Source organism: Dendrobates tinctorius, unplaced genomic scaffold (genome assembly GCF_039654945.1).
Source record: "Dendrobates tinctorius isolate UK_male_01 unplaced genomic scaffold, ASM3965494v1 ptg000315l, whole genome shotgun sequence".
NCBI lineage: Eukaryota > Metazoa > Chordata > Amphibia > Anura > Dendrobatidae > Dendrobates > Dendrobates tinctorius.
In genome coordinates, this window is record NW_027361982.1 from 1523529 (window position 1) to 1538888 (window position 15360).

At 47.6% G+C, this 15360-nt stretch overlaps 1 protein-coding gene across 5 annotated transcripts in view; it reads left to right on the top strand.

Moving 5' to 3' along the window:
* The window catches only part of EML2 (EMAP like 2), a 53554-nt gene that overhangs the window by 17178 nt on the left and 21016 nt on the right, over positions 1-15360 (top strand). For all 5 annotated transcript variants that reach the window (XM_073561198.1, XM_073561199.1, XM_073561200.1 and 2 more), the window contains 8 exons: positions 96-206; positions 292-387; positions 471-635; positions 996-1095; positions 1179-1333; positions 1417-1545; positions 2213-2344; positions 3181-3248. In XM_073561198.1, coding sequence (XP_073417299.1) covers positions 96-206; positions 292-387; positions 471-635; positions 996-1095; positions 1179-1333; positions 1417-1545; positions 2213-2344; positions 3181-3248 — 956 coding nt within the window. The remainder of the gene's footprint in view (positions 1-95; positions 207-291; positions 388-470; positions 636-995; positions 1096-1178; positions 1334-1416; positions 1546-2212; positions 2345-3180; positions 3249-15360) is intronic.

A 15360-nucleotide genomic window follows, 5' to 3' on the forward strand; every position in this document is an offset into this window, starting at 1 on the left:
TGCAGTGTATATGATATTCTATATGATATCCCAGAGTCCTGTCTTATTATTCTCCCCATTTTTGTCTCCATATAACCATCTGTTCTTCCCTCCAGTCTTTGCCCCCCCATGTACGCATCTGGCACTCTGTCAGCCTGTGTACTCTTCACGTGATCGGAGTGGGGCATTTTGACAGAGCGGTCACCTGTCTGAGTTTCTCCAAAACCGTGAGTAAAGTTTTGGTGTCTTGAATGGTATACCGCATACACCCGTAATATAACGTGACCTCCGCTCCTTCCTTGTACCACGCAGGATGGCGGGAGTCATCTGTGCGCGTGTGATGAATCTGGAGACCACGTCTTGTCAGTGTGGCAGTGGCAGCGTGAACTGAAGGTGACAGAAGTCAAGGTACGAGATCCTCTTCAGATTGCTGAACGTTATATGTGAAACTTGTAAATACTTGTTAATGAATGCCGTTTATATGTACCCAGTGTTCTACAGAGCCCGTGCTAGCCGCCATTTTTCACCCAACAGAACCCAACCTGATTATAACTTGTGGGAAGTCCCAGCTGTATTACTGGAGCCTGGAGCCGGCCCCCACGGGAGCCGCTGCGGGGACAACAGCCACTTTGAGCAAGAGACAGGGGGTCTTTGAGGTAAGACAGGAAGGAAGAACTGACACCATCTTTGTAAGGTCAACACACACCATAAAAAGGCAGAAATTGGGGGCTCATCCGGGACCCTAGTACTTGTAGAAACAAGACAATGTGAACCAAACTGGTTAATGGAGCATTAGTAATGACTTGGACACATTGGCCTTCTTTCATCATAAATATATATATATATATATATATATATTTTTTTTTTTTTAAAGTAAAAGTTTGGATTTTAAGTCTGTGCATTTTTGTGCCAAACTCTTTGCATTTGGACTTTGTCAGGATTTATGATAAAGACCCGAAACAATCAATGAAATAGAGGCTGCTATGAACTTGTCCATTCACGTCTCTCCTCCACAGAAACACGAGAAGCCGCGCTTTGTTCTGTGTCTGGCATTTGCTGAGAACGGAGATGTCGTCACCGGAGATTCTAACGGCAATTTGTTCATATGGGGTAAAGGTACGAAGAATCGTGAAGCGTTCCCCTGCAGACATCATGGTGATGCAGTGCGATTCATAGGCCTTGGCGTGCTTCCCTTTCAGGCAGTCACAGAATCTCCCAGGCGGTGTGCGGTGCTCACGATGGTGGGGTCTTCGCTTTATGTGTGTGCAGAGATGGAACATTATTATCTGGAGGAGGCAAGGATGGCAGAATCGTACTGTGGGACAGAGAATATAAGAAAGTGCGGGAGACTCGGGTATGCAAGTGCAGCGTCCAGACATATCTTCCCGCGATAAGACTTTGGGGATGAACTTGTACTCGATGTACTTTACATTTTAGATTCCAGAATGTTACGGCCCAGTGCGAACCATCGCCGAGGGGCGAGGAGGTGACGCCCTGTATGTGGGCACCACAAAGAACTGTGTGATGAGCGGCAGCCTGGAGAACGCACTCAGATGCCTAATCCAGGTACAGAATGGGAGAAATATGATGTAGGATGTGCAGTGCTAGATCTTCCATTGTGATGTGGGGTCCGGAGGGGGATTCTCGCTTAGGACAATGTTGTGGCCACCGCTGAGCTGTAGTGACATCACACTGTAACAGCAACAACAGTTTTTCCTTAAAGGACAACTCCATCTCAATCCCTATGTTTCCCTCTTGTAAAATAATAACCCTTATACTCCCGGTTCCTGTACCATTCTGGCGACGTTGGCGCTCGCTATCTCGGGGATCGCGTTACATTATGTCTAGTAGTTGCTGGCTTCACTCTGCCCACCTATAGTTGTATGTCACGTATCGCATACATCTGCAGGAAGGGAGCGAACAGCAGCTGCAGGTTTCCCTAGAATAGTACCTGCGACTGACTGTGCCCTGTATGACACGGTGCTCAGTGCGAATTCACAGGGGAGACGTGCCGAATAACATGATTGGATACCCCCAGGCACTAACGTCACCGTGTCCTGCAAGAAACGTAACACACTGTACAACACTTAGCATGGCAAAATATAAAAAGTGATCCACCCGGGTACATTACACACTGCCATCTGGATGTGCAGACGCAAGCATATATGGACGTGCCTGCTCGCAATGTATTATGCCCCAAAACACACACATAATCTTTGTCCTTTTGGTTCAGGGTCACACAGATGAACTCTGGGGTCTCTCATGTCATCCAACTCTTGAACTGTTTCTGACCTGTGGACACGATAAACTGGTTAATCTCTGGAACAGCAAAGGCCATGAACCTGTGTGGACCACCACCCTGGAGGTGAGCGTGGAGTGGGATAAGATGTTCTGCAGCATCTCCCATTACTGTATGACATCTGATATACAAGGTTTATTTCGAGAGAGCCTGGTGTCCTACCTGCAGGTGATGTGTGGCGGCACAGCATGTTCCTGGTGATATCTGGATTTATATCATGTAGACCGCTGTCACCTCCGTATAACTGTACATCTTGAGGTTTCTTACTTTGTACTGATCCTGGAAGACAATAGATGAATAAACATACGGTAATGAAGGCAACATGGGTCTTATGGTGCTTCCTATATTTGTGATGTCACTCGGTAGTCCTGCCTGTATGTGGCCATCTATAGCAGGCAGCAATAATACAGGCGGTGACCATTGACTATCTTGGGGAAAACTGCACTAATATTACTATTAGGGCTCATACTCACATGCGAGAAACTCGGACAAGTTTCGCACGTCAATACCCCGCACTGCTACCGGCACTCGGGAGCGGAACGTTCAGCTGCATAGAAATACATGCAGATGAATGCTCCGATCCGGGTGCAGTCGGCAGTGCTGGGTATTGACGAGCGAGACTCATCCGAGTATCTCGCATGTGAGTATGAGCCTTTAGCCTGTATTCTGTCATTTACTGGGGCTGAGGGGGGGGGGATTATGTATTTCACTCGGGGTTCTTCACAATGATGTGATAAATGCAGACCTGGGAGTCATTCCTGCACAGCCCGTGTGTGCTGGGATGCCATGAACAGATATGAATGTGTGTGATCAATGTACAATCCTGGATATGTAACCTTCGTCTGTGTATACTGTGGTCTTAAACATATCTGTACATGTGATGAGGTGTCTTCTTTCCTCAGGATCCTGCTCGAGTGGCTGGATTCCATCCATCTGGAAACGTTGTAGCTGTGGGGACCACAACAGGGAGGTGAGTGACTGAATAGACCTATATCTCTATATTTATAAAAATCAGTGTGTGTGCGTGTATCACCAACCAATCACGAAGCATCTTTCATTTCACCAGAGCTGTTCAAAAGAAGCTAAGCTGTGATTGTTGCTATGACCACTAGTTTTCCTTGCAACCAATCACTAAGCATCTCTCATTTCACCAGAGCTGGCTAAAAGTAGCTGAGCTGTGTTTGGTTGCTATGTGCAAGTTTTCCCACTTGACAACACCTCAGCAGACACTGACATGGTGGGAGAAATATAGCATCCCCAGGAACATAAGCTCCAGCCATCGTCTGTCCCCCAGAAAGGAGCAGTGAGTACTGACAGAAATGAATTCCCCCCCCCTCCCGTGTGGTATCATTAAGTGACACATGAATGTAGGAAAGTGCACATATTAAATGTCATATGGATTTAATATTTTCTCAGACACTTTTATGCATTATTGATGTGTTACTGTGCTCTGATACTGTGTTTTTTTTAAAGTGCTACTTTCCCCATAATTTACCTGAATATACCCATATAACACGTAATGCTTTTCCCATAACAACCTATTAAATATGATACTATACTGCATACAGATGCTGTACATCCATGAGCCACTCAGCTGGACAAATTACAAGTTGACGGTGCATGAAAATGTGTGTGAAGGTTTCTCTACTGTACTAATGTATAAGGTTTGTGCCTGTCCATTGCTGAAAAGCATGACTGTGATATTTATGGTGGCAGATAAGTGAGAATATCAGCCTGATCAGTAGAAAACCTGGGATCTTAGTGAACCAGGTTTTTGTGCAACTTCACTATTCTACTTTTATTGGCTTTGACGGGATGATGTGGAATATTAGGGGTAGTAGTCTGGTGGCTCCGGCTGACGGGATGATGTGGGATAATAGTGGTAGTAGTCTGGTGGCTCCGGCTGACGGGATGATGTGGGATACTAGGGGTAGTAGTCCGGTGGCTCTGGCTGACGGGATGATGTGGGATATTAGTGGTAGTAGTCTGGTGGCTCTGGCTGACGGGATGATGTGGGATATTAGGGGTAGTAGTCTGGTGGCTCCGGCTGACGGGATGATGTGGGATATTAGGGGTAGTAGTTCGGTGGCTCTGGCTGACGGGATTATGTGGGATATTATAGTGAATGTGGCTATGCGGAATGGGCGGGGCTCTACACTCAGCTTTATATATAGATATAATCATTATAATTTGTTATAACTAACCGTAGTTAGTTACTATGCCCGGGCAGCGCCGGGCTCTTCAGCTAGTCATATCGTGTTAGCAAGTCCTCCGCTCTGCATATGTGGAGTGGCGCTATTCCGCTCAGGGCTGGTTTTAGATAAATTCTGAATTCACATTATGATTTCACCAGTACATACTTCAGCCAATAGACTGTTACAAGTATCACCAGGTATGTGTGTAGATGTGAGTCCAAAAAATAGAAGCAAGAGCAAGGCCCTAAATACGAATATCATTGGGGAAATAAGATCTCCCAGGGCCAGGAGGGAAAGCAGCAGTGGTACTCGGCACATAGATATACACAAAGTATAATAAGAGAGAAGTTACGGCACTCATCAAGACGCATAAAAGTCTTGTTACTTCCAAAATATAAGTGCTATGACGGGACAGTTACATGGCATGGAACTGGGTATACACTCCTACACCATATAAATCTGTCCCATCATATGCACTTTGGAAATAACAAGATTTTTATGCGGCTTGGTGAGTGCCGTAACTTCTCTCATTATTATGTGTAGATGTGATCTCATTAGCTTGCGTCACCTCCCGATGCAACAATGAGCGGTGCCGGATGGACAAGCACTTTCAATTTAAAGGGGTTATCTGGTAAAGACAAATGGTCATCTATCCACAGGGTGGGTGAAAACGTATTGATCTGCGGGGGGACTGACGGCCGGGCCCTGCAGTTATCGGCAGAACTTTTATCCCCGTTACAATGAAGCAGCCGTGCGTATGGCTGCTGTTGAGGTGCAGTATAAAACTCGACAGTCACCAGTCCTGTGTTGCTGGCTAAATGCAGGCTTCTCCTGAGTGGCAATGCAGTGGATGTGCAGTCTCCTCACTCTCCTGCAGCCACTGCTGTGTAAAGTTCGGTGTGACTATTGGGCTATGTGTCCTGACACTGAACAGCAGCTGTCAGGACACAGCAGGATAAGTATAAGGCTATCAATATGGTCACTGGCTCCCAGACAGTAAAACAGATGGAGGAGAGGGAGGTGGCAGTGCTGCTATTTTGACCTTCCCCAACTGGATGAAGCTACTAATAGCTGGATGTGCTTTGCTGATCTCTCTCTGCCCCTTGTCCTGCTGAGTCCAGTGTCATCTGCCTTTGATGGAGCTACAGAAGTCAGGACAGCACTGCTCATCTCTACAACCTCGGGATCTGCTGAGGTGACCAATGTGCTCCCGACCTCTGCTGCTATGGAGCCACAGATAACGCCACACAGCACAGTAAACAGCAGGACAAGAGGCAGAGAGATCCGCAGTAGTGATGAGCGAACGTGCTCGGACACAGTCTTATCTTGGGCGTGCTCGTATATTATGTTTGAGTCCCTGTGGCTGCATGATTTGCAGCTGTTAGACAGCCTGAACATGTGGATTCCCTAACAAAAAAGGAAATCCCTGCATATGTGGGATTGTCTAACAGCCACAAATAATGCAGCCACAGAGACTCGAACATAATATAAGAGCATGCCCAAGATACTTGGATAAGACTGTGTCCGAGCACGTTCTCTAATCAGCACATCTCTGCCTATTCTCTGTGGCATGCTTTTGCCTGGGTGCCGCGTAGCCCATTGTTTGCAGCTCTATTACAGTGGCAGAATTTGGGAGCTCACTAAGGACGTGTGCTTTACTTCATCTGTGTAGTCGCCCACTTGCCGCAGTGCAAGTGCGTGCAGCACAGTAAAAGTGACGTTTCATCAAGGGGCCCTTCTGTGGATAGGGGGCCTCTGGAAAGTGCCCAATCTTCCTCCCACCCCTAACGTCAGCCCTGCGTCTGCTCTGCGTATGTGGAGCGGTGTTCCTCCTCTCAAAGTACTGGTGCAGATATCGGCCTTCATTAGTCATTCAGCACCACTTAGGGCCCCGTCACACATAGCGACTCACCAGCGATCCCGACAACGATATGATCTTGTCAGGATCGCTGGTGAGCTGCCAAACAGGCAGCTTCACCAGCGATCAGCACCAGCAATGACGAGCGCTCGCGTCGCTGTGTACCTTGTTACCAGCGCGCTGATGCAGGGAGCTGGTAACCAAGGTAAACAGCGGGTTTCTAAGCGCCGCGCGTTTCGTTCTTTTTGCTCTATGATCAAATCGACACGTACTCTGCACAAAATCCCGCTACCTTGGGTTGGTTCCTGACCCGATACAGGCTTTGGTATCAAACGAGGCACTGGTGGCAGCGTAGCGTCCTGGTGTTATTGGGGAACCCTAGCAGTGACGGATCTGAGGTTTATGTGTGAATTCCCGTCTGGGGACTGGTGATACACATATCGCCCTCACTGCAGAGTGCCCAATAGCGACCAGGCAGCCTTTCCGGCAACTACTTATCCTAGGTGCAGTTCCCTGACTGACCTGAGGGTAAGGGGACGCCAGAGAGCTGCAAGTTTTTAACTGGAACTGAGACAAAAGTCGGTTTACCCTAACAAGGAGCCATTTTGTTTTTTCAGAGCCTTTTGTACAACCAGTAACGTGGAAGCCCCCTATATTTCTGTTAACAGATGAAGGACCTGAGTGAGGACTTGTCTTTTTTTGTGGATTAATTTAAAGCTTTTTATTGGGAACATTTACTGTACTTTTATGCAATCCTTAAAAGATGGACCCCACCGGATCACAGGTCACATGGCGTCCAAAGTGCCTCCATCTACCTCATTATAGGGAATCTGCCCCCAGGGCTTACGTCTGAATCACGTATTTCAGAGATTTACATGGAAACCTCTGTTTAAGCGCAGAGCGCGGGATAAATGTGCGCCGAGCCTCACTGTGATCTTTGGGAGGCAGAATGAACAAAACAGGTGAATTGGTTTTGTTTATTTTTTTTACGCCGTTCCTCGTGCGGTATAAGTGATTAGGTGACTTTATTCTTCGGGTCAGTGCGATTGCAGCGCTACCAGATTTATAACAGGTTTTTATGTTTGGCTACTGTCACACACTAAAAGGGTTTTTTTTGGTTATTGCAAAATCTTTTCTTTTTTTTTTTTTTTTTGCATCCCTATATATTGAGGGCTATAATTTTTCCATATTTTGTCTGACAGTCATGTAAGGGCTTTTTTATTTATTTTCTTTTGCGGGAGAAGTTGACATTTTTATTGGTGCCATTTTCAGGCATATGACATCTTTTGATCGCTTTCTATTCCGATATTTGGGAGGCAGAATGAATAAACAGCAATTAAGGATTTTCTTATGATCCGCTTGAGGTAAAATTGATAAGGCAGTTTTATTCTTCGGGTCAGTATGATTTCAGAGATGCCACATTTATATATTGTAGGGATTCGCTCTGGTAGGTAATGGCAGGGCTGCAGTAACGAGGCAACACACAGGCTTAAAGTCCAATTTCAGTGGTTTAATGTCACGTTGCAAACAGCAGATTAACAGAAAGTAAGGAAAAACATAAATATACTCCAACTTGGAGAACCACTGGTCCTAGACTCACCCCTTGCACGGGACGGGCTTAACTAAGCGGCTGCCAGGTCCGCGGCATCCGCCAGGTGCCATTCCCAGGGTTGTTGAGAGTTTTGCTGCTGTAGTCCTGCAGCAAATCCTGTATACAAGTTCAGCCAAGTTCCTGTAACTTCCAGACACACTCACCATGTGCCAAACACCAACCTCCATTACATAGCCCATAACCCCTCCTACAAGTGAGATAAACATCACGGGCTGATCACGTGACCATGACATCATCGCAGGTCCTGTCTTTAGGGAAAAACCCGGCCAAACATTAACCTGCTGGGAGAAATGTATCTCCCCTCCAGTAAAACACCCTTTACTGTACCACATACGTACCTCCCTCCTATGTTCAACCCTAAGGGGGTGGACACGTGACATACAGTGAACTCTGGACAGGGCATCTGCATTCCCCTGTAGTCTGCCAGCCCGATGTTCTACTGAAAATTTAAAATTTTGCAGGGACAGGACCTGGTGACTCGGGCATTCCTCTCCTTAGCTTGACTCATCCACGTAAGAGGGGAATGATCTGTCACCAACCGAAATGTTCTCCCCAGCAAATAGTAGCGCAATGACTCCAGTGCCCACTTGATGGCCAGGCACTCTCTCTCCACAATACTGTACCTGGTTTCAGCTTGGGTAAGCGTCCGGCTTAGGAAACTAACGGGATGCTCTTCCCTGTTAACCTCCTGAGTCAGCACGGCCCCGAGCCCTATCTCTGAGGCATCTGTCTGCACAACGAACTCTTTTTTGAAATTTGGAGTGATCAGGACCGGTGTACCACACAGTACCCTTTTAACTTTGTAAAGGCCTCCTCTAACTGAACATTCCAGTGGACCATCACAGATTTCCTCCCTTTTAAGCAGTCTGTTAAAGGTGCGGACAGGGTTGCAAAGTTGGGAATGAACTGCCTGTAATATCCCACCAAACCTAAAAAGGCTTTTACCTGTTTTGCTGTGAGGGGACGGGGCCAGTTCTGAATTGCCTCCACTTTGTTTACTTGAGGCTTGAGAACTACTCTCCCAATGACGTAACCCAAGTACCGAGCTTCCTCCAACCCTATAGAACACTTCTTTGGGTTGGCAGTTAGCCCATCTTGTCGCAGAGAGTCTATCACTGCCTGTACTTTTGCGAAGTGACTTTCTCAGTCGGTGCTGTACACAATGATATAGTCTAGATAGGCTGAGGCATAGCGGCGATGGGGATGGAGAACAATATCCATTAATCGCTGGAAAGTTCCTGGTGCGCCATGCAACCCAAAGGGTAACACCTTATACTGGAACAGCCCCTCGGGTGTTACAAAAGCCATTTTTCTCTATCGCTTCATTGGGGGACACAGGAACCATGGATGTATGCTGCTGCCACTAGGAGGCTGACACTATGCAAATAAGAAAGTTAGCTCCTCCTCCGCAGTATACACCCCACCGACTGGCGCTCAATTACTCAGTTAGTGAGAAAGCAGTTTAGCTTAGTGTCAGTAGGAGGTGGACACGGGTCTTTCATTAGACCCTTATCTACCTCAGTGTGCGTCGTTTCTTTACAGGTTCCGGAGAGATACAGAGTGAATAGTCACATCTGTACTCCCACAAAGAGACTGAGTACGGCGTGTACTGCCACCCCGTAGCCTCATATGTCTACCGGCCAGGAACACGTATGCGTGTTCGCCTTCTGTCTCTCACCCACTCGCCTATCAGAGCCTGTCGGTGGATGGAGACATGGTCTGCAACTGGAATGGGGTAAGTCAGGACTGCAGGAGGTAAGTATCAGCATGCTGAACCCCTCTCTCCTTCCCATGATAGTAATCCCCCTGGGCGGTGGGGAACGGGCAAGCTTCCTTAAGCGGCATTACCTGTATTTAGCGTTCTCAGCGCCAGCGCCGCGAAACTGCAGTTCTCTTTAGACCTCCACGCTGCCCCACGCTCTCCGGCGGCCGTTATCTCTAATCCAGGCTCCGGCTTCAGTTCGGGCCTAGTTCTGAGGCGAGGCCACGCCCTCATTTTCATGCGGACTTTTTCATCTGAGGAACAGTCCCGCCCGTCTCGTGCCGCCCACCGTTTGAGGGCCAGAGGCGTCGCAGGGGCCCGCCACTCCCAGTATAGGAGGGAGTGGAGTTTTCTTATGCTCCTGACAGCGGTTAGCGCCGTCCCCCCCCCCCCCCCTCTCTGGTGAGCTGATTCCCGCCCACAGCATTCAGGAGCGCGTTTTACCTCACAGTTTTTCCTCAGCCTGTGAGCTGCTCGTCTCCGCTTCAGCTTGCTGTGTACACAGGTTCCGTGAGTAGCTCTGCGCTGCAGACTGACACCCTCCTCAGCTCTCCGTCCCCTAACCGTCTGGCACTGTTAGTGGGTTAGCTCATAATGTCTAATTCTAAACCAATTCGCTCTGCTTCTTCCTCTGTGGTAGTCAGTCATTTTGCATGTTCTTCTTGCAAACGCAAGTTTCCATCTGTCAGGACTGCAGCAAGCCCACTGAACCCACCGCCCAGGAGCCCCCGGTTGTCCCGAGTGAGGTTGAGGCCCCTATCCCAGGGTGGGCTTCCTCTCTGTCTCAATCTGTGGCGGATCTCACCAAGGTGTCCCAGACCTTGGTGTCCGTACTGGATAAGTTGCCACTTCAGACTTCTGCAGGACCCAGCAGGTCACAGGATGCTCCGGTCGAGCCTGTTCATATTAGCCGCAAAAGAGCCAGACCGGAGCACCGGTCCGGTTCCTCTTCCCGTTCCGCATCCCCCCATAGTCCGTCCAAACAGCCTCCCTTATCAAGATCTTCCTCCCCTGAACCAGGCGAGACTTTCCCTCCGAGGATGTTTTGGAGCTGGACTCGGACCAAATTGCTGATATGAGGGATATAGTTCAGAGCCTCATTGCAGCGATTAACCAGTCCTTCAATATCAAAGATTCTCCTGCGGAACCCGCGGACCAGGAGGTTTCTTTCAGACGGTCGAAACCACCTTCCAAGGTCTTCGCTCATCATGCGGAGTTCCAGAAAATTCTTTCCAGAGAGAGCGAAAATCCGATCAAGCGTTTTCAAAGAGGAAAACGCCTTGGGGTGTTATATCCTTTCTCACCGGAACTCATTGCAGACTGGTCAGCTTTACCGACCGTGGACCCTCCGGTTTCAAGACTTTCTAACAGCACAGTCCTTCTGATTTCTGGGGGAGCATTTCTAGCAGACACTAATGACAGTCATAGAATCTTTTGCTAAGTCAGCCTTCGAAGAGGCGTCTTCGGTTCTAAGCCCGGCCTTCGCTTCTACTTGGGCTTCTAAGGCCATAGCGAAATGGGCTAAGGACCTCCGCCAAGGCATTTTGGCTGGAGACCAGCCAGAGCAGCTGGCGGATCTTGCCGACCAAATTTCGCATGCAGGCGAATATTTGGTCTCGGCCTCCCTGGATGCCGCATCCTGCGCAGCTCAGGCATCAAGCAACTTGGTGGCTATTAGGCGCACAGTTTGGCTTAAGGCTTGGCAAGCGGACTTATCGTCAAAAAAGTCCCTCACCAGTTTACCATTTCAGGGATTGCGTCTTTTCGGCGATAGGCTGGACCAGATCATTAAGGATGCCACTGGGGGCACAAGCTCCCTTCTTCCCCAGTCAAAATCTCATCGACCTCCTCCTAAACGTCAGTTTCGACCCTTTCGGCCTTTTTGTCACTTCACGACAGCAGATACGTCTTCCCACCAGCAGAGGCCTCAACCGCACCAAGATAGGAAAAGAATCTCCTTTAGGCCCACTCCTTCCTGGCGATCTCATTCTTCCCAGGGTAGATCTACCAGACCTAGACCTGGAAGATCTTTCTCCGCATGACTGGAATCAGAACACCGGAGCATACTCCCAGGTGGGCGGCCGTCTTCTTGCCTTCAGGGACGTATGGCTTGCCTCGGTGGAAGACGCTTGGGTCAGGGAAGTTGTATCTTCAGGATACAAAATAGAATTTGTTTCTCGTCCTCGGGATCGATTCTTCGAATCCCAACCCCCGAAAGACCCCGCCTTGGTTCCGGGTTTCTTTACAGCCATCGACCCCCCCCTTTTTTTTTTTTTTTTTTTTTTTCATCAAATAGATTTTTATTAATCAGAATTCAAAATACAGAATATACAGTAAATCTTCCACAAACATTAGATTTACAAATTGAACATCCCTGTTCCCCCCCCCCCCCCATGTAGACAGCATATATAACTCTTTTCTCCATAAGATTTCTCTTACACCGTAACTTACCATTAGTCATCCTTTTTACCCATATTGTCAATCAAACCATACAAAACAGAAATGTTCCTATGTCCGGGTATTAATGGTCTATCCACAACACCAGCATTGTAAAATATAGCACATTCCCATCAGTTAACTGTACCGTATTGTAACCAGGGATTCCACAACCTCTCATAGGTTTTAGAATTGCCTCTTTTAGCATATATCCTTTCCTCCAGCTGGATGATACAAGACACCTGTTTCAGAAACTCTCTCCCAGAAGGTGGTTCTTTCCTGATCCAGTTCCTCGCAATCAGCTTCCTTGCTACATATAGTAGTCTGGCTATAGCAAGCTTTGCACTATTAACTATTTCAATTTCCTCCACATATCCCAGTATGCAGACCAGTGGGTTTTTGGGTATAACACTTCTGTAAGCCCCTTCTATTCTGTTAATGACATTAAACCAGAACGCAGATAGCCTGGGTCAAGTCCACATCATATGAAGGATTCCGGCATCAGACCCCCCACATCATGGACAGTCAGAGTTGTCCCCCAGCCCCATTTTAAATATCAGAAGGGGGGTACGGTACACACGATGGATCACATAAAGATGGGACAACCTAGCTGGTTCACTCATAGTGAGTTTGGGGACATATTCTAGGACGCTGTCCCATACCTCGTCAGTCATCACCCCAATCTCTCCCTCCTATTTGGATCTTGCTTTAAGTGGGAACCCCATTAAATGTGTATGCAATATATCTTTGTAGGTGTTAGAAATTACCCCTTTTGTAAATCACCACCACATACACTCACTGGCCACTTTATTAGGTACACCATGCTAGTAAGGGGTTGGACCCCCTTTTGCCTTCAGAACTGCCTCAATTCTTCGTGGCAGAGATTCAACAAGGTGCTGGAAGCATTCCTCAGAGATTTTGGACCATATTGACATGATGGCATCACACAGTTGGCGCAGATTTGTCGGCTGCACATCCCTGATGCGAATCTCCCGTTCCACCACATCCCAAAGATGCTCTATTGGATTGAGATCTGGTGACTGAGGAGGCCATTTGAGTACAGTAAACTCATTGTCATGTTCAAGAAACCAATCTGAGATGATTCGAGCTTTATGACATGGCGCATTATCCTGCTGAAAGTAGCCATCAGATGTTGGGTACATTGTGGTCATAAAGGGATGGACATGGTCAGCAACAATACTCAGGTAGGCTGTGGCGTTGCAACGATGCTCAATTGGTACCAAGGGGCCCAAAGAGTGCCCAGAAAAAATTCCCCACACCATGACACCACCACCACCAGCCTGAACCGTTGATACAAGGCAGGATGGATCCATGCTTTCATGTTGTTTACGCCAAATTCTGACCCTACCATCCGAATGTCGCAGCAGAAATCGAGACTCATCAGACCAGGCAACGTTTTTCCAATCTTCTACTGTCCAATTTCGATGAGCTTGTGCAAATTGTAGCCTCAGTTTCCTGTTCTTAGCTGAGAGGAGTGGTACCCAGTGTGGTCTTCTGCTGCTGTAGCCCATCTGCCTCAAAGTTCGACGCACTGTGCGTTCAGAGATGCTCTTCTGCCTACCTTGGTTGTAACGGGTGGCAATTTGAGTCACTGTTGCCTTTCTATCAGCTCGAACCAGTCTGCCCATTCTCCTCTGACCTCTGGCATCAACATTGCATTTCCGGCCACAGAACTGCCGCTCACTGGATTTTTTTTCTTTTTCGGACCATTCTCTGTAAACCCTAGAGATGGTTGTGCGTGAAAATCCCAGTAGATCAGCAGTTTCTGAAATTCTCAGACCAGCCCTTCTGGCACCAACAATCATGCCACGTTCAAAGGCACTCAAATCACCTTTCTTCCCCATACTGATGCTCGGTTTGAACTGCAGGAGATTGTCTTGACCATGTCTACATGCCTAAATGCACTGAGTTGCCGCCATGTGATTGGCTGATTAGAAATTAAGTCTTAACACACAGTTGGACAGGTGTACCTAATAAAGTGGCCAGTGAGTGTATATAGTCCAACACTATGTCAGATTGTATCTGCAGGTTTCTGGAAAGTTTTTGAGCCGTAATGGCATGCCGTACCTGACAGTAGTGGTACCATTCAGAATCCGGCAACTGAAACTCACTCTGTAATTGCACAAACGGTCTCAGCTCCCCGTTATCCATAATTTGAGACATTAATGTCAGCCCCCTACGTTTCCAGCCTTCCAGTCTCCCAAGTTTCCGAATCTCTGGGAGGTTACTATTATCCCATATAACTGTGAATCTAGTCAACCCGGTCACCCCTCTCACCCTCTTTAGTCTGTTCCACAGGTCTTGTAAGAGTTGCAGAGTGGGACACCCGTCTCCCATTACTCCCATCTTCCCATCCTCTAGGCCAAGTATCAACGGGCTTCTATTTAGTACGTATTCCAGCACTCCTCTGATGACACCTGCCTTCTCTTGATTAGACCACCCTCTGAGATGTTGACTTTGGGCAGCTAAAAAATACAGTTCCGGATTTGGTAGTGCCAGTCCCCCCTCATCCTTTTGGTCTTTGCAAGGTTTCAAGCCTTATTCTAGGTTGTTTCTTACCCCATACCAAGGCCCTAAACAGTGAATTCATCACTCCGAACCTTTTCTGCGGTATCCAGATTGGGGAGTTGTGTAATATATATAAAAGCTTGGGCATTAAAACCGTTTTAAGTAGATTAATCCTTCCCACCACCGACAAGTGTAATTTGTTCCAAGTATTCACCTTAGTTCTTAGAATTGCCATTAGGGATACTAGATTAGTATTAAGGTACTCAGTCACCTGTATCCCCAAATATTTAAACATTTCCACACATTGTAGTTTGTTGGCCCCTATGTCTTCCTGAGTCCATACCACCTCCTTGTCCACTTTAAGTAGGCTTGATTTAGACCAATTTATGGTCAGTCCTGAGATCTCACCGAATCCCTCAATGGTCTGCATAGCATGATCCAATGAAGCCGAGGGGTCCCCTAGGAATAACAAAAGGTCATCCGCATACAGGGCCACCTTTTCCTCCAAATCGCCATATTGAAACCCCTTTATTGCCTTGTTGCTTCTAATAGCAGCCGCCAATGGCTCTATCGTAATAGTGAACAGGAGCGGTGACAGTGGACAGCCTTGCCTCGTTCCTCTATGCAGCTGTATTCCCGCGGACATTACCCCATTAATCTTAACTCTAGCTGTGGGTTGAGTATACAATA